The sequence below is a fragment of the Trichomycterus rosablanca genome, chromosome 22 (assembly GCF_030014385.1).
Source record: "Trichomycterus rosablanca isolate fTriRos1 chromosome 22, fTriRos1.hap1, whole genome shotgun sequence".
Classification (NCBI taxonomy): domain Eukaryota; kingdom Metazoa; phylum Chordata; class Actinopteri; order Siluriformes; family Trichomycteridae; genus Trichomycterus; species Trichomycterus rosablanca.
In genome coordinates, this window is record NC_086009.1 from 306817 (window position 1) to 330000 (window position 23184).

At 45.6% G+C, this 23184-nt stretch overlaps 2 protein-coding genes across 5 annotated transcripts in view; one reads left to right on the forward strand and one right to left on the reverse strand.

The window, feature by feature from the left end:
* Positions 1-1932: 1932 nt before the first annotated feature.
* crlf3 (cytokine receptor-like factor 3) lies at positions 1933-13628 on the reverse strand. 2 transcript variants are annotated; one of them, XM_062984690.1, is made up of 9 exons: positions 13570-13628; positions 10629-10746; positions 8046-8253; positions 6859-6946; positions 6542-6719; positions 5541-5763; positions 5083-5224; positions 4408-4520; positions 1933-3522 (listed from the first exon to the last, which is right to left on the reverse strand). In XM_062984690.1, exons 2-9 carry the CDS (start codon positions 10743-10745, stop codon positions 3254-3256), a joined length of 1338 nt encoding a protein of 445 aa, XP_062840760.1. In that variant the 5' UTR covers position 10746; positions 13570-13628; the 3' UTR covers positions 1933-3253. The 2 variants fall into 2 exon arrangements, with proteins under 2 accessions (XP_062840760.1, XP_062840761.1); XM_062984691.1 differs by lacking the exons at positions 10629-10746; positions 13570-13628 and adding an exon at positions 9886-9962.
* A 2614-nt stretch (positions 13629-16242) lies between these two features.
* caskin1 (CASK interacting protein 1) overlaps positions 16243-23184 on the forward strand; it is a 41166-nt gene continuing 34224 nt past the window's right edge. For all 3 annotated transcript variants that reach the window (XM_063018885.1, XM_063018886.1, XM_063018887.1), the window contains exon 1: positions 16243-16893. In XM_063018885.1, coding sequence (XP_062874955.1) covers positions 16797-16893 — 97 coding nt within the window. In that variant the 5' untranslated portion in view covers positions 16243-16796. The remainder of the gene's footprint in view (positions 16894-23184) is intronic.

A 23184-nucleotide genomic window follows, 5' to 3' on the forward strand; every position in this document is an offset into this window, starting at 1 on the left:
CTGGTATTTTGGCCCATTCCTCCATGCAGATCTCCTCTAGAGCAGTGATGTTTTGGGGCTGTCGCTGGCCAACACGGACTCCACAAACTTTCTATGGGGTTGAGGTCTGGAGACTGGCTAGGCCACTCCAGGACCTTGAAATGCTTTTTACGAAGCCACTCCTACGTTGCCCGAGCGGTGTGTTTGGGATCATTGTCATGCTGGAAGACCCAGCCACGTTCTATCTTCAATGCTCTCACTGATGGAAGGAGGTTTTGGCTTAAAGTCTCACGATACACGATACATGGTCCCGTTCATTCTTCCCTTAACACGGATCAGTCGTCCTGTCCCCTCTGCAGAAAAACAGCCCCAAAGCATGATGTTTCCACCCCCATGCTTCACACTAGGTACGGTGTTCTTGGGTTCTTCTTCTTCCTCCAAACACGACGAGTTGAGTTTTTACCAAAAAGTTCCATTTTGGTTTCATCTGACCACATGATATTCTCCCAATCCTCTTCTGGATCATCCATATGCTCTCTGGCAAACTTCAGACGGGCCTGGACATGTACTGGCTTAAGCAGGGTGACACGCCTGGCACTGCAGGATTCGAGTCCCTCTCAGCGTAGTGTGTTCTGATGGTAGCCTTTGTTACTTTGGTCCCAGCTCTCTGCAGGTCATTCATCAGGTCCCTCCGTGTAGTTCTGGGATTTTTGCTCACCGTTCTCATGATCATTTTGACCCCACAGGATGAGATCTTGCGTGGGGCCCCAGATCGAGGGAGATTATCAATGGTCTTGTATGTCTTTCATTTTCTTACAATTGCTCCCACAGTTGATTTATTCACACCAACCTGCTTGCCTATTGTAGGTTCACTCTTCCCAGCCTGGTGCAGGTCTACAATTTTCTTCCTGGTGTCCTTCGACAGTTCTTTGGTCTTGGTCATGGTTGAGTTTGGAGTCTGACTGTTTGAGGCTGTGGACAGGTGTCTTTTATACAGATAACGAGGTCAAACAGGTGCCATTAATACAGGTAACGAGTGGAGGACAGAAGAGCTTCTTAAAGAAGAAGTTACAGGTCTGTGAGAGCCAGAAATCTTGCTTGTTTGTGGGTGACCAAATACTTATTTTCCACCATAATTTACAAATAAATTCTTTAAAAATCCTACAATGTGATTTCCTGGATTTTTTTTTCTCAGTTTGTCTCTCATAGTTGAAGTGTAGCTATGATGAAAATTACAGACCTCTCTCATCTTTCTAAGTAGGAGAACCTGCACAATCAGTGGCTGACTCAATACTTTTTGGCCCCACTGTACCTGAACCATAAATACCTGGTGAATATATCCAGAGAGCCAAATACTCACAACCATAAATATTCACACAGCAACACAACAAAGAAGCACTGAATCACGGCCCTGGTCAGAGACACACACTCTCTCCTCATGTGTATATCTTTATATTCTGGTTTTGATTTTATATTGTATATATTTTATCAGTATTAATAATCTGTTTATCTGCTCAGAATCCACAGATGGAGATGATCTGATGTGCGCGATACCTTACAAATAAATCAACCACAAATGGACTGTTTAGACTATAGAAATGGTTCAACTCTTGTACAACTAGGAACACATTCAATCTGATTCAACAAAACGATGATTTAGTTTAGGGAAGGACCTCTCCTGTTCCAGCATGAGTGAGCTCTATAAAGACATGAGGAGAAGCTCCAGTGTCCTGCACAGAGCCCTGAGCTCAGCCCCACCCACTTATTCATCAGTGCCCAGTCGTACACTAATTTTTTGACCAAATAGGCACAAATTCCCATATGCATACTTCAAACTCACAGGAGTGGCTGTTGTTCTAGCTAAAAATATCACATAGATGTCACATGACATGAACTTGGTAACATGGCGCGTCGTCTCCCGCCAGAGCCACGAAATGAAAACAAAACGGAGAGTTAACACATCAAACTACTTTATTCATCACGTGATGAACAGCTGGATTCAGACAGATGTTTACAGAAGCACAAACATGAACGAGGTACAAAAATTCACTGAAGCATCAGAGTAAAAAAACACACACGTACCTTTAATACAGAAATTATATTTATCAGAACCTCTCACACATCAGAGTCCTTAAATACTGTGTGTGTGTGTGTGTGGGTGTGGATGTGTGTATAGGTGTGTATAGGTGTGTGTGTGTGTGGGTGTGGATGTGTGTATAGGTGTGTGTGTTTATGGGTAGGGGTGTGTGTGCGTGTGTGTGTTTGTGTGTAGGTGTGTGTGTGTGTCATTGTGATCTGTGAACGCTGCCACTGTAGTTAGCTAGTGCGCTGTAGGGCGTGGCCCTATAACCAGGGGGCTTTTATCCAAGGTGACCTACAGTTGTGATGAAATGTAAATACGGCCAAGCAATTAAGATTTAAGGGCCTCACTCAGGGGCCCAACAGTGGCAGTGGTGCAGCTTGAACCAGTGGTCGCTCAGCGGTTAAGATACAGAACTAGTAATCAGAAGGTTGCTGGTTTAAGCCCCACTACTGTCAGGTTCCAAGTTTTAGTAGAGCTAAAAGTATCAGGACGCCCCTTCTAATGTGTTTCAGCCAGAACAATTGCAATTTTGTGTTTAGCCAATCAGCAACAGCGGTTAACAATAAGGAAATGATATGTTTCTAGCTTTGCAGTAACAGTTTAGGGAAGGTCCTCCTCTGTTCCAGCATGAGCGAGCTCTATAAAGAAACTCCAGCATCCTGCACAGAGCCCTGACCTCAGCCCCACTTAACAGCTCTGGGATGAACCGGAACATCGACTGCTCAGTCAATGCCCAGCCGTACAAATGCTACTGAATGGGCACAAATCCCCACAGACACACTTAAAAGTCTTGTAATAAGCTTCTCAGAAAATGAAGAAGAGGCCCCAACAAGCTCATGCCCAGGTGTCCAAATACTTTTGGCCATTAAGTGCATGGTTTTTGACCATTTTATGACCTACAACTACCATATATAAGCACTTTGTGGGTATACAACTACTGACTGTTGTAAGGTACTGGTGAATACAAAAATCTATCTAATAAACACTGGTTAGACTGGAAGCTGCTGGAGGTAAAGAGAAGCGCTCAAACCGCAGGAGTCACATGATCCACGTAACTACCGACCCATCCGTGACCTAAACGTGTAAAAAATCCCCTTCAGAGCCTCAGTGTTAGCATGTCGCTACATGCTAAACGAGAGCGCTGATCTGAACGCTGTAAACGGCTCGGACACCAAGACCGGCCCGGCGGCGTCAGTACACCAGAACCTTCCAGCCGGGGTTGGAGAAGGAGCAGCCGAAGTACAGGCAGTCCACCACCTGATCCAGCAGCCAATCAAAAACCACCTCCCTGTTCCCCGAGCCAATGGTGACTCTCAGTTTGAGGCCGGCGGCGTCGCTGGGGTTGTTGTTGTTGTTGGAGGGGAAGATGTGGACGACCTCCATGTCGAAAGTGATGGTGGATCCCACGCTGACGGCTGGCAGCTGATTGGTCATTTCTTTGCCGTTAACGAACACGGCACCTGCAGAACAAAGAATCTGTTAATAGTTTTGGAACCTCAGGTGATGAGCGGTAATAAAAACCTCGAGTTTAAAAACAGCGCTGCTTAATGCATTAAGTGTTACAGATTTCACCATCTACAGTCCATAACATGATCAAAAGATTCAGAGAACTTGGAGAAGTGTGTGTGTGTCAAGGGCAAGGAGGAAAACCAATCTTGAATGCCCATGTGCTCTGACCCATCAGATGGTATTGAACAGAACCACACAGACTCTGAAAGGTTTCAGAAAACCCTGGTCAGTAAACACAGTCCACCGCTGCATCTACACACACAGACTTTACAGAACCCAAATATCAACAACATCCAGAAACACAGGTAACGTCTCTGGGCTTGAGGGACCTTCCCTAATGTTATCAAAACACAAGGGAGGGGGGGAGGGGTTGTCTGTGCCATGGATATCATGAAGAACTGGTACATCTGTGAAGGCTCCATTAATGCTGAGAGGTCAAGTGTTTCAGCCACAACAGTCTCTAACAGGTGTAACAAATTAATGATATAAAGGAAATGGCATGCTTCCGACATGCCAGGAACAGTTTAGGGAAGGCTCCTTCCTGTTCTAACATGACTGGTTAAAAGAAACTCCAGTGTCCTGCACAGAGCCCTGACCTCAGCCCCACTCAACAGCTCTGGGATGAACCGGAACACCGACCAGCCATACAAATGCTTTCATCTTTACCTAGTGAGAAGCTTCTCAGAAGATAATCAAGAGGTCCCAACAAGCTCATGGTCACATGTCCACATACTTTTGGCCATTAAGTGTATATTTATGGTACAGCTACCATATATAAGCATTTCGGGGGGTACACAATTACTGACTGTACTGGTGGGATTGATGATGTTATGTACCGTTGGTGGAGATGCAGACGGCCTGATCTCTCTGGAGAGTCTCAGATTCACCGTGTGTGTCCACACACACTCCAACACTGTCCTTCTTATCTACCGGTCCAGCTCCTGTAATCCTACACACACACACACACACACGCACACGCACACACACACACACACACACACACACACACACAGAGTGAAATAACAGGAGTCTGAACACATTTCGGATGCTAAAACAAACACATAACACGATGGGTCACGTGTGGAGCTACCGGCCACTTCTTTACACCAGACAGTTCTGGAGACCGCATGGAGGAACACACTACACTCTCTGTACTCCTCCACCACTCCTACTGATACCTCAACCAGCCAGCAGGAGGCGCTGTTACAGCAGCGAGGAGGAGATTCAGTACCCAACCACTCCCTCTGTCAGACTAGAACCTAGCTCTTTGCAGTGCTGCACCACCCAGGCAAACATGGATGGTGGAGGGCAGACGGGCGTGGCATCTCCTCATCACCGCATCAACAGCGACTCCTACTGGGGTTCCTGTGCGAGTGCTGGAGGAACGCTCGGGGTGTGGCGTGTTCCTGCTCCATGATGGAATCCGTCACTGCCTGGTGGAAAGAACCCCATGGCCTCACACACGCCGGAGAGCACGCGCGCTAGTCTGCGGTTCCTCTCGCCGTTCGTACTTGTACGTGAGCGTCTGGCCGCAGAAGTAGGTGGGCGAGGCGGAGTAAAGCACAGATCCACATCCTGATGATGAAGAGTCGCTGCGCAGGGCCACGTTCTTCCTGCTGCCCAGGATGTACCCGTCCACACCTGAGCGCCACTCTACACACACACACACACACACACACACACACACACAGTACAGTCGACACACTCAGATTCCACAGGACTAACACATCTACTGCACTGATCATCAGCTAGCAGAGCATTGAGAACTCACACTGACAGAACTGAGCATGTGTGATTTCCTGGCTGAGCTGTTGTTACTCCTAGAAATCCCTGTTTCACATTAACTGAACTCTTTGATCTTTGAAGGTCACATGACTGCATGTTTGCTTCTTTGTAATGACTGTAAACAAACTGACTGACCACAGTAATACGTCCGGTGTTTGGTGTGTGTGTGTGTGTGTGTGTGTACCGTGCGGCGTGAGCGTGGTGTATCCGGTCACTGGGACGCTCCACGGGCTCCACTCGCTGCGCCCCTCGCCCCGTGCACACACCTGGAACATGTAGTCCGTGTGAGGGTCCAGGTGCAGCAGCAGGTACTCGCACTCACTTCCTATATAGCCGTCCTCGTAGTGGGTGGAGCTACTGCGCCTGTACTGCAGCCTGTACTCCTGAGGAGAGAAGTCCTCGTCCACCTACACACACACACACACACACACACACACAGATATACACACAGATATACACTCACATCAGAGGTACACACTTCAAAAACGTGTGTATTATCATTCGTGTTTGTTTTAATCATTTCTGCCAGATACTACCACCACCACGCTTCACAGTAGGATGTTGGGTTTAAATGCATGTAAATTATTTTTCATCTGACCACAAAACTGATGTGTTTTTGTTTGTGTGTGTATGTTTGTGTGTGTATGTTTGTGTGTATGTTTGTGTGTGTATGTTTGTGTGTGTATGTTTGTGTGTATGTTTGTGTGTATGTTTGTGTGTATGTTTGTGTGTGTATGTTTGTGTATGTTTGTGTGTATGTGGTGTATGTTTGTTTGTGTACAGTGTGTGTATATGTGTGTGGTGTGTGTGTATGTGTGGTGTATGTTTGTGTATGTTTATGTGTGTGTGGGGGGTGTTATGTTTGTGTGTGTGTGGTGTGTGTGATGTGTGTGGTATATATGTGTGTGTGTGGAGTGTGTGTATGTGTGTGTGTGTGTCTGTATATATGTGTGTGTGTATGTATGTGTGTGTAAGTGTGTGTATATGTGTGTGTATAACTGTGTGTGTGTGTGTACTGTATGATGTGTGTGTGTATGTATGTGTGTGTATATGTGTGTGTATAACTGTGTGTGTGTATGTATGTGTGTATATATGTGTGTGTGTGTGTACTGTATGATGTGTGTGTGTGTATAACTGTGTGTGTGTATGTATGTGTGTATATATGTGTGTGTGTGTGTGTGTTACCTTGCTCCAGCGCACCAGTACCCCCCCGGCTCTCTCGATTAGTTCATCTATCTGTACGGGGGGGTGAGACGACACGCTACCATGACGACCAACCCTGTCCTGCATCACACACACCAGCGAATCATCCAGCTGCGCCGACACACACGGCACGTCCACCAGCGCCGGTACCTCGGGTAGACTGCACACACACACACACACACACACACACACACACACACACACAGGTAGGACCAGACAGATATTGTGTAGGACAGACGGGGGGAGGGGCTAAGGTGAGATGCGACCCCCTCCCCTCCTGTGTTTATTATATTTCGTACCTGTCCAGTTGGATGTGAAGAGCTTTTTTGGCGAAGCTGCACAGTTTGTCCTGCTGGTCACTGATACCACACCGGATCGCTGCTTCACCTGTACAATCACAACAGATCACACCTGATCACACCCTAAACACACCTGATCACACCCTAATCACACCAGATCACACCCTAATCACACCTGATCACACACTAATCACACCTGATCACATTCTAAACACACCTGATCACACCCTAAACACACCTGATCACAACAGATCACACCTGATCACACCCTAATCACACCTGATCACACCCTAATCACACCTGATCACACCCTAATCACACCTGATCACACCCTAATCACAACAGATCACACCCTAAACACACAAGATCACACCCGATCACACCCTAATCACACCTGATCACACCTGATCACAACAGATCACACCTGATCACACCCTAATCACACCTGATCACACCCTAATCACACCTGATCACACCTGATCACAACAGATCACACCTGATCACACCCTAATCACACCTGATCACACCTGATCACAACAGATCACACCTGATCACACCCTAATCACACCTGATCACACCCTAATCACAACAGATCACACCCTAATCACACCAGATCACACCTGATCACTCTAAACACACCAGATCACACCCGATCACACCCTAATCACACCTGATCACACCCTAATCACACCTGATCACACCCTAATCACACCAGATCACACCTGATCACACCTGATCACACTCTAAACACACCTGATCCACCTTAAATACACTAAATGATCAAAAGTATGTGGACACTCCTCCTTCTTACTGAGCTTTTATTGAGCTTTCCCCCTTTTTCTCCCAGTTTAGTCGTAGCCAGTTCCTCTTCCTCTGCTGGAGACCCCGATGGTGTACGAGGAGGGTATGTTCTCCTGACACGCCCTCCCTCCGACCCCTTCTCATCCCCCCGTACTTTGGTGGATCGGTGCGTGAGGTCGGTCTCCTGAAGGGAGAGTCACGCGCTGATCTCCACGTTCCTCCACTTCTGTACGGGCGCCTCAGGCTACTAACCAGGGTCCTTACACAGCCTCGAAGACCCCGCCCACTTTTTAGTCCCGTCTTTTTCCACCCAGCAGACTAGCGGCCGATTCTGTCTGCTGCACTATCTGATCGTGAATCCCTGAATCCCCTGACCCGGAACTCACCCTCACGCAGGAGCTCGTCGGCCATCTTGACTCCATGTTCGATGAGCTTCTGACAGTCGTCGAGGGGGCTGATGCTTTCCTGTTCGATGGCGTCCACTTCCTGTAGCAGCGCGTTCAGTCTCTCGTTCAGCAGGCGGCTCAGCGTCGTCTGCAGCTCCTGGAAATGACGTCTGAGGACCTCACGTGTGTGGGTGGAGCTTCCTCTCACCTGTCCACACACACACACACACACACACACACACACACACACACACACAAGCCAACGTCAGCGCACAACCTAATGAAGCTCGTCTGGCTGCTCACAGAGAGCAGTAACACGTACAGACATGCACTGAACTCATCCAGCAGAGGTCGCAGCAGCAACACGGAACCCCTCCGACCCTCACACCCTGACTCACAGGTACAGTCCGGTCGTTGCGCCTGTGGGACGCAGGTCAGGTCGACAGCACAGCTGAGATTGGAACGTGAGAGAGATAAGAGAGCACGTTCACCTTCCTGTGGTGGACGACTGTACAAACCCGAGTCAGTCTGAGAGGCTCTGTGGGGTAAAAAAGAGGAAACGGTGCGAGACGAGGCCGATTCCCCGCACCTCACACTCACCAAGATACCAGAGACAGGAAGTGAGGCGGGTGTAAAACATACTCACTTCCTCTTGTTGCTGTGGTAAGTCTTTCTGAGTGTATTTAGTGAATTAGACGTGACAGTGCGACCCTGAGACCCCGGTCGCTCCGTCACCTTCAGTATTTATTCTGTAGGATTTCATTTCAGCTCAAACCCGGAGGCGACGGAACCGGTTCTGCAACCGTGATGGGTAATGAGTCAGGAGGGCGTGGCACACACTATATAATAATAATAATAATAATAATCACATTCTAGAACCTTCCACACCAGCACACTCGTCATCTCAGCTGCTGTCCATATATTTGCGACCCTCCAGATTTTCACTGAATCACAGCGGAGCCACAGGAGGGTTTTACTGTCAATATAACACCGACTCTCCGACTGTACCTAAACACACACTTACACCCTCACACTGCAGTGTGTGTGTGTGTGTGTGTGTGTGTGTGTGTGTGTGTGTGTGTGTGTACATGTTTTAGCTTCTGTCTCATAGTTCTGGAATGAGGAATCAAGCAGCCGGTGAGAAAAAAAAACAAACACACACACACACACACACACACACACACACAGCAGGGTGTATAACAGTGTGTGTTTATATACAAGTGTGTGTATAACAGAATGTGTGTGTGTGTGTGTGTAACTGTAACAGTGTTTATATACATGTGTATAAAGTATAAGTTAAGTGCAGCTGTAACAGTGTGTGTATTTATGTGTGTGTGTCAGTGTGTGTTTATATGTTTATAAACAAGTGTGTGTGCAATAGTATGTGTGTGTGTGAGAGTTGTTGTGTGTGTAACTGTAACAGTGTGTGTGAGAGTTGTTGTGTGTGAGTGTAATTGTAACTGTGTGTGTGTGTATCAGTGTGTGTGTGTATCAGTGTGTGTGTGTGTATCAGTGTGTGTGTGTATCAGTGTGTGTGTGTGTATCAGTGTGTGTGTGTATCAGTGTGTGTGTGTGTATCAGTGTGTATACAAGTGTGTAAGTGTAACTGTAACAGTGTGTTTGTGTGTTTATATGTTTACATACACGTATGTAAGTGTATGATTGTGTGTATGTGCATGTGTGTGTATAAGTGTGTGTGTGTGTGTGTGTGTGTGTGTGTGTAGTGTCGTCTGTGCTGATCAGGAAGTGGAAACAAAGCCTAAAATAACAGAGATAACACGACACAATCACACACACACACACACACACACACAGGCTGGAGGGACGTGTCTCTGGTCACCTCGATCTTTCCATAAAGCTGATGAAACATCTGCCCTGCTGGAGCTGCTCATCTGTTCCTGTGAGGTGGACACGTCCAGGAGCAACAACAGCTCGGCCGTGGGAGGAGCACCTGAGGATCTTCATCACCTCCTGAACCTGAACCAACCAGCACTAACCATCTACCTTCAACACGTTCTTCTACCTGCTCTTAGAGTGAGTGTACAGTGATAACTGTGAAGTGTGGTGGAGGAGGGATGATGATTAATGTGTTTATTATATTAAGTATTAAGACCACAGTAAATCCCTGCAGTCATGTTCCAAAATTGAGTGGAAAGCTTCCTAAAAGAGTGAAGGTACAGCAGCTCTGACTTCATATCACGGGTCTGAGTGAGATCTTCAGATCTGTGTGTGTGTGTGTGTGTGTACTCGCTACAGGAAGTAAGCAAGTTGTTTACATTCAAAAAGAAAGTAATTCTAAGAGGAAGTGTACACACACACACACACACACACACACACACACACACTTACTCACACACAAACTCAAAACTCAAAAGAAGCTTTATTGGCATGACAAATAAGGACATTCGTATTGCCAAAGCAAGTTACACACACACACACACACACACACTTATTCACACACACGAGGACCATCACTGCCCTGCAGAACCAGCGCTCACACACACCGCCCCCTCCACTCCAGTGCTGGATTCTTGGCGGCGGTGTAGCGGGGTTGAGGAGTGGACGGTGTAAAGCACCACTCACCTGTTTGCGAGCCTGACTCAGTCCCTGCAGCCTCTGCTGTAACTCACTCCTGTAGTTCTGAGCCGCCTCGATACACTCCTTCACCTCCTGCAGCAACGAGTCTCCGTCCACCGACATCCTACACACACACACACACACACGGTCAACAGGTATACCAGCACTGACTGTAGCTTATCTGCTGCTCTGTACCTGATCTGTTACCACAGGATCACAAACTGTTCCTATTTGGGTCCCAACAACACTGCTGCACCTGCTTCACTCTTTCCAGTACAACACACTACCATGTCATTACCATGTTATTGTCACTACAGAGCGGAATCATTACAGGTGTGCTCTAATAACCGGGACACCACGGTGAGAACGATACTGATCCCTGATCCGGTCACGACCTTTTGTACTTTGTGTCGTGGGTTTGATGTTGAATGAATAAAAAAAAAAAAATCACGGTTTTTACCATCAATCTTCACTCAATCACCCAGAATGATCAAGTGAAAAATTAACTAAAAGTAGAAGCTGGGTCGCTCAGGTGGTGCAGCGGTAAAACACGCTAACACACCAGAGCTAACATCTCCAGCTCATGGGTGTCTGTCGGGTTGGATGCTGGAGGAGATTCCTCATAACTGCTGCAGTTACGCCCCCTGCTGGCTGATGGATGGAGCTGCACAGAGACGGTGGATAACGGAGATCAGTGTGTGACTCTCCGTGCGCGATACGGATCTCCATATGAACCCTTGTGGTGCAGGGGAAAAGAAGCGGTCGGTGCTGAACATGTGTCGGGGGGGGGGGGGGGGGGGGCGTGTGTTAGTCACGACCCTCCTCGGTCAGGAGTGGAGCTCTGCACAACATGTGGGTTCTCTTTTGTCTACAACTCGACACGCCCATGGACGTCATCACAGTTCACACTGAATCCTACAGTTCTTTGGTTCCGGCTTTGGTTCTTTAGTTCAGAACTTTGGTGGAAAAGTGCTGAACGGTTCACAATTAGATGCACGAACTCGAACGGTACCAGTTCCATGTTGGTTGAGAAGGTCTGTCAGAAGTCATTTCTTGGTGTTCCTGACTGATCCTTAATCAAAACCTCTCAGGTCTGGATCCTTTCAAATATCGATTTTCATTAAGAATTAAAACCCCGAGTGTAACTGGAGCTGTAAAAACTTCTGCTGCTGCTGAACATCCAGCCAGTAAAAGCTTAAACTGAACGTATTGTGCTGAGTGGAGCTGTGGTGGTCCATCAGACCGGTTTGTGGTCTAAATCTGATTGTTCTGACATTCCTGTATGTACAAGACCTTCAGATATACATTATAACGTCTATAAAAGACGTGAACAAGGTAAACACAAGCTTTCAGTCATGTTTACACTGTCTACAGAAAACCATCATACTGCTCAGCACAACCAATCACCTTCCAGATCACAGCAGGATGTAATAACCTCAGAATAAAACCTGCTTCTTGGTTGGAAAGATACTTTATATGGACTACAGGATAAAGTTGTGGAACATGTCAGGATTCTGATTTAAATTAATTTAAAGGTTTTAACAATTCCTTGAGTTTCTGTAGTTGATTATTAGACAGTGGAAAGTCTACGGCACCACCAACACCTTGCCTAGATGAACAATCCCTCTAAAGAGTCCAATCCAAACTAATAATGATTTAAAGGACGAATCTTCTGGTCTGAGACTGTTCAGTATAAAGCTGGTTGGTGATAAGATCATCTGTACAGACACCAGGAGAACATGCCAAACTCCAAACATACATGAACTGGGGTTCAGAACCAAGCACACCTTCCCAGGACCCTGGAGCTGTGCCAAAGTGCCACCCTACATACTGATACACTAATAAAGTCATTGTGTATTTATTACTGTATAATTACTACTTAATTATCAAAAATAAAATAATTATAATAATTATAAACACATTAATAGAAGATGTAGCCTACAGCTTCACACATGCTGGGGGATACATAATAACATCATAATAAATAATAATGAAATAATGCAAATGTTTGGGCAAGTTGTAGCCTAGCGATTAAGGTACTGGACTAGTAATCAGAAGGTTGCTGGTTTAAAGCCCATCACTGCCAGGTTGCCACTCTTGGGCCCTTAAGCGAGGCCCTTAACCCTCAACTGCTCAGACTGTATACTGTAACTGTACTGTAAGGCCCTTTGGATAAAAGCCTCTCCTAAATGGCTAAAATGTTTTTAAATAGATTTTATAGTTAGTATAAATAATAATAACACGCAAAAACGTAATAATACTAAATATAAAAATAAATCTGATATAATAATAATATTAACAAAAGTGTATAAAGTAATCATATAATGTATAACAGTATTAATAATCAGTTAAATAGAAAATAGAAGTTTTCAAATAAAAACGTTTTAATAATAAAATGTATTTTATAATTATTATTATTATTAAGGACAAAATAAAATAAATATTATAATATTAAACATGTTAAATAAATAAACATATTTTATATAATAATAATAATAATAGTAACTGTTTTATCCCTTTTCGGGAAGATTTGAGGTAATAAATAAATGAATAAATAAATAAATGTGATATTATATTAGTGTAAATAATTAATAATGTTGCAGTTATTTATAATATTTATACTGAACAAACCTGAACATGTTCCAACTCGCTTCAACACAATAAAACATCTACAGTTCCATTCCACCCAATCTAAACTTTATTACTGATAAACTGCATCTTTATTATCTTTATTAATCATATAGAGAGTAAAAATAAGTGTAATTATTTTTCATTTATTCAGTTTTTCCTTTAAAAAACTGTTTAAAATCTTTAAGTCTTGACTCGTTAGTTCTGATTCAGCATTAACACACAGAAGTGTAACTATAATGTCACGGTTGATACTCTGATGATAAATCTATAATAAATAATAAAGATATAAATGTAATTATTAGCAGTTTGTTGCTACCTTGAGGAAGTTGGTTTTTCTCTCTCAGTTCCGTCATTCAACTTTAACTGAACTGAAGAAACACTCCTGCTACTGTCTGATATACAGTATCATCAGCCAATCACCATCCAGAACCGCTCTGCTGAAACCCCGCCTTCTGTCTTTTATAACCAATCCGGAATAAGAACTTTTATGGCGTTACGAATCTTTGTAGCTGTGACTACGCGGGATCTGATATGTAATGCGCATGCGCAAAAACAAGCCGCGTCCTAAATCGCACGAATGTTTCGTATGTAGTGCACTAGATTTAGCTTCGGTTCTGCTGTTAATATTATTTAAAAAGAACATCATTCAATCAATAACTACATATTAAAGATTAATAATAATACTGCTAACACTATACTATTAAATGTAAAACAATGATAATAAATATAATATAAAAGTAAAATAAATAACTGGGTATTGTGGTGGTGCAGCTGATAGTGTGGGTTCCTCATAACAACATCGGTCCCAAGGATCTGGGTTTGATTATCGTATATCGTACATTGTTTATCATACAACACTGTTGTAACACATGCAGAAGGTGGATTTACTAAGACATGCAGACACAGCTCTGAAAAAGACCTCGTCTAAAAGGAGCACGTTTTTATAAAACATCTATTTTAAACACAGACGAACCCCAATTATCACATGACTGGTCACGTGATTACAGGTAAATTCTAAATAAATACACCTGACCGCGGGTTTCTGAACTGAACTGGTTTGTAAGTAGAATTCTAAATTAGTTTATTTATTTTTCATTATTTTCTCTGTGTGATTATGTGTGTGCAGATGTTTGCAGATGTTCATCTGATCATGTATTTATTGTTTTATTTATTATTTGTGCGACTTATTGGACTGGTTTAACCAAACTTATTATTAAATAATGTGTTAAAATGTGTTTTTATTTGGAGTTTAGTGATTACCTCAGAATGAACCGCGACCTGAGCACTTATATTTCTCACCACAAGAGGGCAGCAAAAGTTCCATTACAAACTCATTTAGTTTAGTTTCGTTACCAACACAAATCTACAATTATTTGTACAATTATTAACAAATTTGAGTGGAAGGTCACTGGTTCAATCCCCACCTCAGCAATATACCGTATAAATGAATAAATAAATAAATAAACAAACACCAACAATATAAAGCACAGAAATAATAGTAATTATTTAATTAATTTTGTTTAAATTACTTCCTGATGTACTAACAGTATTTAAGTGAATAAAATAATAATTTGTTCATGTATAGAACTATATATAGTTAAACATGGAGATTATTCTAAATAATGGATAAACTTGCTGGTTAGAACTTCCTGTCTGTGTTGTTTATGTTTACTATAATAAAATGACGTGTGGTTCCCATTTCACCTGTAATTTCACCTGTAATTTCACCTGTAATTTCCGCCCCGTGGAGTCAGTGGTGCTGTTTACTTCTGCAGCCTCCACATCCGAGTTTCAACTAGACCGAATCAGGATTCGATTCACTGAGTTGGTATGTGCCGATTCTTTAGAACTAACCTGTTCAGAAGAATCAAAGCAGGGACGAGTTCATTCATTTGATTCATCATTCGGTTTGGAGCTCACACCCACTGCTTCATGTGATGGATGATTTTGTCGACCTGCTAAAACTCACACACACACACACACACACACACACACACACACACACACACACACACACACACACACACACACACAGGGTTCATGTCACTGTTTTTCTGTGTCTAAATAAAAACAATTGTTGAAGAATTTCAGGTCATTTTGATATACAGGCAGCACATTAGGGATGGACCTGATGTTGTAGAAAGTTCTGTAATGTATAATTTAGGGCAGCTGTAGCCTAGTGGTTAAGGTACTGGACTAGCAATCAGAAGGTTGCTGGTTCAAGCCCCACCACTGCCAGGTTGCCACTGTTGGACCCTTAAGCAAGGCCCTTTCGGCCGGGTCCCCAGCAAGGCCCTTAACCCTCAATTAATCCTCAATTAACAATTGGATAAAAGTGTCTGCTAAATGCTAAAAATGTAAATGTAATTTTGTGGTATAACCTCTTAATTCATCATTATTATTGATGATTTTTTTGGCTACAGGTGCTACAGTTAGTCATGGCAGAGGGTGTCTAACAGAACAGAAAGATGAAGAACGGGGCCCTTACATGGTGAAAAATGGTTAGTGATGCTCTCATGAATGTAGGACCTGAACATGGGTACAGGAGGGTGGTGTTAGTTTTGGTTAATGTTGTTATTTTGATCATATTATGATTTTTCAGTTCTCTGGTCTGTGTGGGTTCCTGACTGATACTCCAGTTTTCTTCATCCTCCCATAAAGCATGCAGAAGGTGGACTGGCCACTCTGAACTGCTTTAGGACTGAATGAAGGAATGAGCCGGTCGGTTTGGTGGTGTTCTGTGATAGACTGGCATGATGTTTAGGGGGTATTTCTGCCCTACACCCAGTTTCTCTACATGGTTTTGGACCCACAGTGACTATTTGAAGTTGATTTCCAGTCTGGTATGTGTGGGAGAACTGGTTCTTAAGAAATGTTACTGAATTATGAACAAAAGTGAATCAAAATAAATAAACACGCAGAGAAATAAAAGAAAATTCTCTCATCAGATGTTTTATTTAGATTTTAGTGAAACTTGTAAAATCAGTCACGATTCTTTTCTGGATTGGAGTCGGTTGGTTTGAACAGAATCGTTCGGAGTGAACCGACTCGTGAGTGAATCGCGGCTCTGATGCAGCCCGGAGAGGAGCGGAGATGGGAGCGGACTCTGCTGCTGCTGCTGCTGCTGCTGCACCTCTCAGGTTCTCGGGATTTGGGCTTCAGTCTCACATCGGAACCCCGAACGCGACTGGATTTAGCAGCATGCGGGTGTGACCGGTGCTGCGGGGGCTCCGGTGTGTCGGTGTGGTGGCTGGAGGACGGACTCGGACTCGGGTTCGGTGTGCGCGCTAATGCACCGTCGTTTTCCCGACATGACACCGATGTAGGATCACTCACGCGCCGCCGTTATTTATAGAGCTGAAGCGGAATATCGGTGCACAGGAGCATCATCACCACCATCATCATCATCCTCACCATCCTCCTCATCATCAGCACGGATTGAAACCATCAGTTCTGTACAGAGAGGATCTCACACACACACACACACACACACACACACACACACACACACGTTAAGGATGCTCGGGCTGTAACACACTCTCCATGATGGGGAAGGACCAGGAGCTGCTGCAGGCCGTGAAGACCGAGGATCTTCTAACCGTGCAGAAACTCCTGCAGAGGCCCAAAGCCGGCAAAGCGAGTAGGTACCATGTTTACACCCTGGTTACACCATGTTTATACCCTGTTTACACCCTGGTTACACCATGTTTACACCCTGGTTAAACCATGTTTATACCCCGTTTACATCTGTTTACACCCTGGTTACACCATGTTTATACCCCGTTTACATCTGTTTACACCCTGGTTACACCATGTTTATACCCTGTTTACACCTGGTTATACCCCGTTTACACCATGTTTACAGCCTGTTTACACCATGTTTACACCCTGTTTACACCTATTTATACCCTGTTTACATCTGTTTACACCCTGGTTACACCCTGGTTACACCATGTTTACACCCTGTTTACACCCTGGTTACACCATGTTTATACCCCGTTTACATCTGTTTACACCATGTTTATACCCCGTTTACATCTGTTTACACCCTGGTTACACCATGTTTATACCCTGTTTACACCTGGTTATACCCCGTTTACACCATGTTTACAGCCTGGTTACACCATGTTTACACCCTGTTTACACCTATTTATACCCCGTTTACATCTGTTTACACCCTGGTTACACCCTGTTTACACCCTGGTTACACCATGTTTACACCCTGGTTACACCATGGTTACACCATGTTTACACCCTGGTTACACCATGTTTACACCCTGTTTACACCCTGGTTACACCATGTTTACACCCTGGTTACACCATGTTTACACCCTGTTTACACCCTGGTTACACCATGTTTATACCCCGTTTACATCTGTTTACACCCTGGTTACACCCTGGTTACACCCTGGTTACACCATGTTTATACCCCGTTTACATCTGTTTACACCCTGGTTACACCATGTTTATACCCTGTTTACACCTGGTTATACCCCATTTACACCATGTTTACAGCCTGGTTACACCATGTTTATACCCTGTTTACACCTATTTATACCCCGTTTACATCTGTTTACACCCTGGTTACATCCTGTTGCCACTGTTGCCCTCAGCTTGCTCAACAGGGGTTTTTGTATCTGTTGGTCCTAAATAAATTTGACTTGACTTGAGTTACACCCCGTTTACATCTGTTTACACCCTGGTTACACCCTGGTTACACCCCCACATGCTGTATGATGGTGGTGGTGGGTGAGGGGGGTTGATCCTGACTTTATTTTTGGTGTAACCGAGTGTAAACAGAACGACTCTGTACTGATCCTGCTTTGTTCTGTCAGTAACCTCGTCACTCCCTCAATCACAGCGGATAGAAAATAATAATGATAATAATAATAATAATAATAAAAATAATAATAATAATAATAATGATAATATTAATAATAATAATAAAAATAATAATAATAATAAAAATAATAATAATAATAATAATAATAAATAATAATAAAAATAATAATAATAATAATAATTTACTCTTTTATTTACTGTTTTATTTGTTTTGTAAGTGTTGATGTTTAGATCTCGTGGGTTTTTTGGCTCTTGCTGATCTGGGTTTGATCGTTCTGTCTCTGTTTTCTCCTTTCTCCCTAAAACATGCAGAAGGTGGATTGGTTGCTCTAAATTGCCCCCTAGGTGACAGCAAGGACACACCTAGAAAACCACGGTGAGAAGCAGTGTTGAGATGTTGTGTAAGCATGGGCAGCGGTGGATTGAGACACAGCCGTGCTGTAACAGGGGGAGTGGAGGGTGCACTGGACCCCAGTCTGAGCCCCTGTGGCTGGAACAGCCTTTATTCTGCTGGGAGGGTCAAAAGAAGTGTTGTGAGGTCAGGTGCTGAGGGGTCTATGTTCCAATCCCAAACATGTGTGTGAGGTCGAGGCCTGGTGAGGGCTCTGTAATGTTCTGATCTGTGGTGTTCACATCTCTGTGTTTCTGTTGCAGCGGAGGCGTCTCTGTGTAACTGTAACTGTGACTGTTGTTCCTGCTGCTTTCAGTTTGTCCTGAGTTACTGCAGGTTTTTCTTTGCATTTTCTTCCAAATCTAGTCGTATCCAGTTCCCCTCTACTGCTGCAGACCCCCACTCCTGATCGAGGAGGGTCGTAACTAGCACACGCCCCCTCCGACACATGTGCAGGACCGACCACTTCTTTTCACCTGCACCAGGCAGGTTCATACGGAGATCCGTATCGCGCACGGAGAGTCACACACTGTGCAGTGCTGTCGATCAGCCAGCAGAGGGCGTAACTGCAGCAGTAATGAGGAACCCCCTCAGACCCTCCCACCCTGGTGGGCCGGCGTGTGTTTTAAGGTGGACCGGGCGGTTCTGAGACGTTGTGCTGTGGTGTCCTACAGGAGGAGGGACGGGGTTTGGAACGTAGTGAGCGGTGGAAGCTCTGTGCCGTGTGCTTATGTAACTCGTGCCGTGTGGAGGAGGTGGAGGAGGAGGAGGTGGACGTGGGTGGATGGAAAGCTTGAACCTTTCACTCAGTTCCTCCTTCTGGTGAGCAGTCTGTACACGCTCACCTTAAAAACACAACACGGCACGTTCTAACGCTCTGTATGGCCGAAAATACGTGGACACCCGTATAAATACTGAGTTCGGGTGATTCAGCCGGTCCCTGACGCTCTTAGAATTGTTTGTGTACTTTTAACATGTGCAAACAGTTTAGGGAAGGCCCGTTCTAGTTCTGTTGACTGTTTGTCTCCTCAATCGAGGAGGCCGTACAGATATCCGTATCGTGCACTGAGAGTCATGCACTGATCTCCGTTATCCCTCGTCTCTGTGCAGCGCCGTCGATCAGCCAGCAGGGGGCGTAACTGCAGCAGTGATGAGGAGGGTATAACTCCGGCGGAGGGGATTCCTCATCACTGCAGCAGTTACGTCCCCTGTTGGCTGATCGAAGGCGCTGCACAGAGACCCTCAGACGAGCCGAATTACATAGGACCCCCTCCTGTCCCTCCTGGTGGACTCAGGTGGTCAGGGTCTCTGTGGCTGGAAGCTGCTGGAGTGATCCTCCTGGTTCTCCGTGTTTGTGCGGGTGCTGGAGGGAGAATGGAGCAGTGTGTCGCAGCGGCCAGAATCAGACGGAAAATACACAGCAATATTTTCCGTCCAGTCCGTCCTTCATTCCTCTCTCTCTCTCTCTCTCTCTCTCTCTCTCTCTCGCTGTCTCTCTCTCTCACTGTCTCTCTCTCTCTCTCTCTCTCTCTGTCTTACTTTCTTTCTCTCTCTCTCTCTCTGTCTCTGTCTTACTTTCTCTCTCTCTCTCTCTCGCTGTCTCTCTCTCTCACTGTCTCACTGTCTCTCTCTCTCTGTCTTACTTTCTTTCTCTCTCTCTCACAGTCTCTCTCTCTCTCTCACTGTCTCTCTCTCTCTTGCTCTCGCTCGCTCAATTCAATTCTAGGTGCTTTATTAACAGGACAGACGTTCACATTAGTTTAGTTAAAATCTGAATGTTGATCGTGGGGTCGGGGGGGCGGGAGGTTCAGGGTTCTGTTTTTATCTGAATAGTTTAGAGTGTTTGTGTTTGATTCCTCGCTGAGATGAAGAGAAGAGAGTGTTGCTTTACAAATGTGTGATGTGTGTGTTTGTGTGTATGATGTGTGTGTGTATGTGTGTGCTTTGTGTGTATGTTTATTTGTCTGTGAAGTGTGTATGGTGTTTATGTGAGTGTGTGTGTATGGTGTGTGTTTTTTTATGTGGTGTGTGTATGGTGTGTGTATGGTGTGTGCTCATGTGTAAGTGTGTGTTGGTGTGTGTGTTTGGTGTTCATATGTGTGTGTATGGTGTGTGTGTGTGTTGTGTGTGTGGGAGGCATGTGTGGTGTGTGTTCGATGTGTGTGTGTGTTCATGTGTGTTTGTATGGTGTGTGTGTTTGGTGTTCATATGTGTGTGTGTATTTTCTATGTGGTGTGTGAATGGTGTGTGCTCATATGTACGTGTATGGTGTGTGTGTGTGTTTGTGTTTTTGTGTGTGTGTGTGTGAATGGTGTTTGTGTGTATAGTGTGTGCTCATGTGTAGGTGTGTGTTTTCTGTGTTTGTGTGGTGGTTTGTGTGTGTGTGCATATGGTATGTGTGTGTGTGTGTGTGTGTGTGTGTTGGAAGCCATAGAGAGATGAAAGCGAGTGAGATGAAAGACCCTCCACTGTAAGTGTGTGTGTGTGTGTGTGTGACGTGGTGGTGGATCTGATCCAGACTCCAGTCTCATTATTTTTGGCTCATGGATGTGGGGATTTCTGTCACAGATAAACACTGCAGCTGATTCATGTTAAATCGGGACGGTGGGAGAGGTGAGGTGAAAGCGGAACACTGTGTGAGTCCAGCACAGGAGGATTCAGCACAACATGCCGGTGTGTGTGCTGGTGTTTGTGCCGGTGTGTGTGCTGGTGTGTGCCGGTGTTTGTGATGGTGTTTGTGATGGTGTTTGTGATGGTGTTTGTGATGGTATTTTTGCTGGTGTGTGTGCCGGTGTGTGTGCCGGTGTGTGTGCTGGTGTTTGTGCTGGTGTGTGTGCCGGTGTTTGTGCCGGTGTGTGTGCCGGTGTGTGTGCCGGTGTGTGTGCCGGTGTGTGTGCTGGTGTTTGTGCCGGTGTGTGTGCTGGTGTTTGTGATGATGTTTGTGATGGTGTGTGCCGGTGTGTTTGTTGGTGTTTGTGCTGGTGTTTGTGCTGGTGTTTGTGCCGGTGTGTGTGCCGGTGTGTGTGCTGGTGTGTGTGCCGGTGTGTGTGCCGGTGTGTGTGCTGGTGTTTGTGCCGGTGTGTGTGCTGGTGTTTGTGATGATGTTTGTGATGGTGTGTGCCGGTGTGTTTGTTGGTGTTTGTGCTGGTGTTTGTGCTGGTGTTTGTGCCGGTGTGTGTGCCGGTGTGTGTGCTGGTGTTTGTGCCGGTGTGTGTGATGGTGTTTGTGCCGGTGTGTGTGCTGATGTGTGTGCTGGTGTTTGTGATGGTGTTTGTGCCGGTGTGTGTGCTGGTGTGTGTGCTGGTGTTTGTGCCGGTGTGTGTGCCGGTGTGTGTGCCGGTGTGTGTGCCGGTGTGTGTGCTGGTGTTTGTGCCGGTGTGTGTGCTGGTGTTTGTGATGATGTTTGTGATTGTGTGTGCCGGTGTTTGTGATGGTGTTTGTGATGGTGTGTGTGCTGGTGTTTGTGCTGGTGTTTGTGCTGTTGTTTGTGATTGTGTGTGCTGGTGTGTGTGCCGGTGTTTGTGATGGTGTGTGTGCCGGTGTGTGTGCTGGTGTTTGTGCCGGTGTGTGTGCTGGTGTTTGTGCTGGTGTTTGTGCCGGTGTTTATTTGACTGCTTTATAAATAAACACTGTAATGAAGCAGACCGGCTCCTGATCATCACTCGCTCTGTTCCCTGTGTTAGTGAGCAGAGAGATTTTGGAACACTGCCACAGGGCTTTTCTCCTCCTGCTGGAGCTGCTTAGTGTCTGGACCGCGTCCCGGAACAGAGGGGCGTTGGTGCCAGCAGTCTGGGTCCTAACACCTGTTTATATCTGAGTGAATGTGAACGTTAGAAGCTCCTGAATCTCACAGCGGGTTTAATACGGACCGTGTGGACGCAGCCATTCCGAGATCAAAAGTTTATGGACGCCTGAACCAGACGGTGCTGAAGAATCAACGATGAACGACACTGAAGAACCTCCAACACCTCAATAATCCATAAACACCTTAGTGTGCTCCTCACACCACGAGGCATTCAGGGACATCAGTGCACAGACATGCTGGAACAGAGGAGGGTTTGGGGACGAGGTTTGGGGACGAGGTTTGGTCTCAGGGTTTGGGGACGAGGTTTGGGGACGAGGTTTGGTGTCAGGGTTTGGGGACGAGGTTTGGGGACGAGGTTTGGTGTCAGGGTTTGGTGTCAGGGTTTGGGGACGAGGTTTGGTGTCAGGGTTTGGGGACGAGGTTTGGTCTCAGGGTTTGGGGACATGGTTTGGGGACGAGGTTTGGTCTCAGGGTTTGGGGACATGGTTTGGGGACGAGGTTTGGTCTCAGGGTTTGGTGTCAGGGTTTGGTGTCAGGGTTTGGTCTCAGGGTTTGGGGACGAGGTTTGGTGTCAGGGTTTGGGGACGAGGTTTGGTCTCAGGGTTTGGTGTCAGGGTTTGGTGTCAGGGTTTGGTGTCAGGGTTTGGGGACGAGGTTTGGTGTCAGGGTTTGGGGACGAGGTTTGGTGTCAGGGTTTGGGGACGAGGTTTGGTCTCAGGGTTTGGGGACATGGTTTGGGGACGAGGTTTGGTCTCAGGGTTTGGGGACATGGTTTGGGGACGAGGTTTGGTCTCAGGGTTTGGGGACGAGGTTTGGTGTCAGGGTTTGGTGTCAGGGTTTGGTGTCAGGGTTTGGTGTCAGGGTTTGGTCTCAGGGTTTGGTGTCAGGGTTTG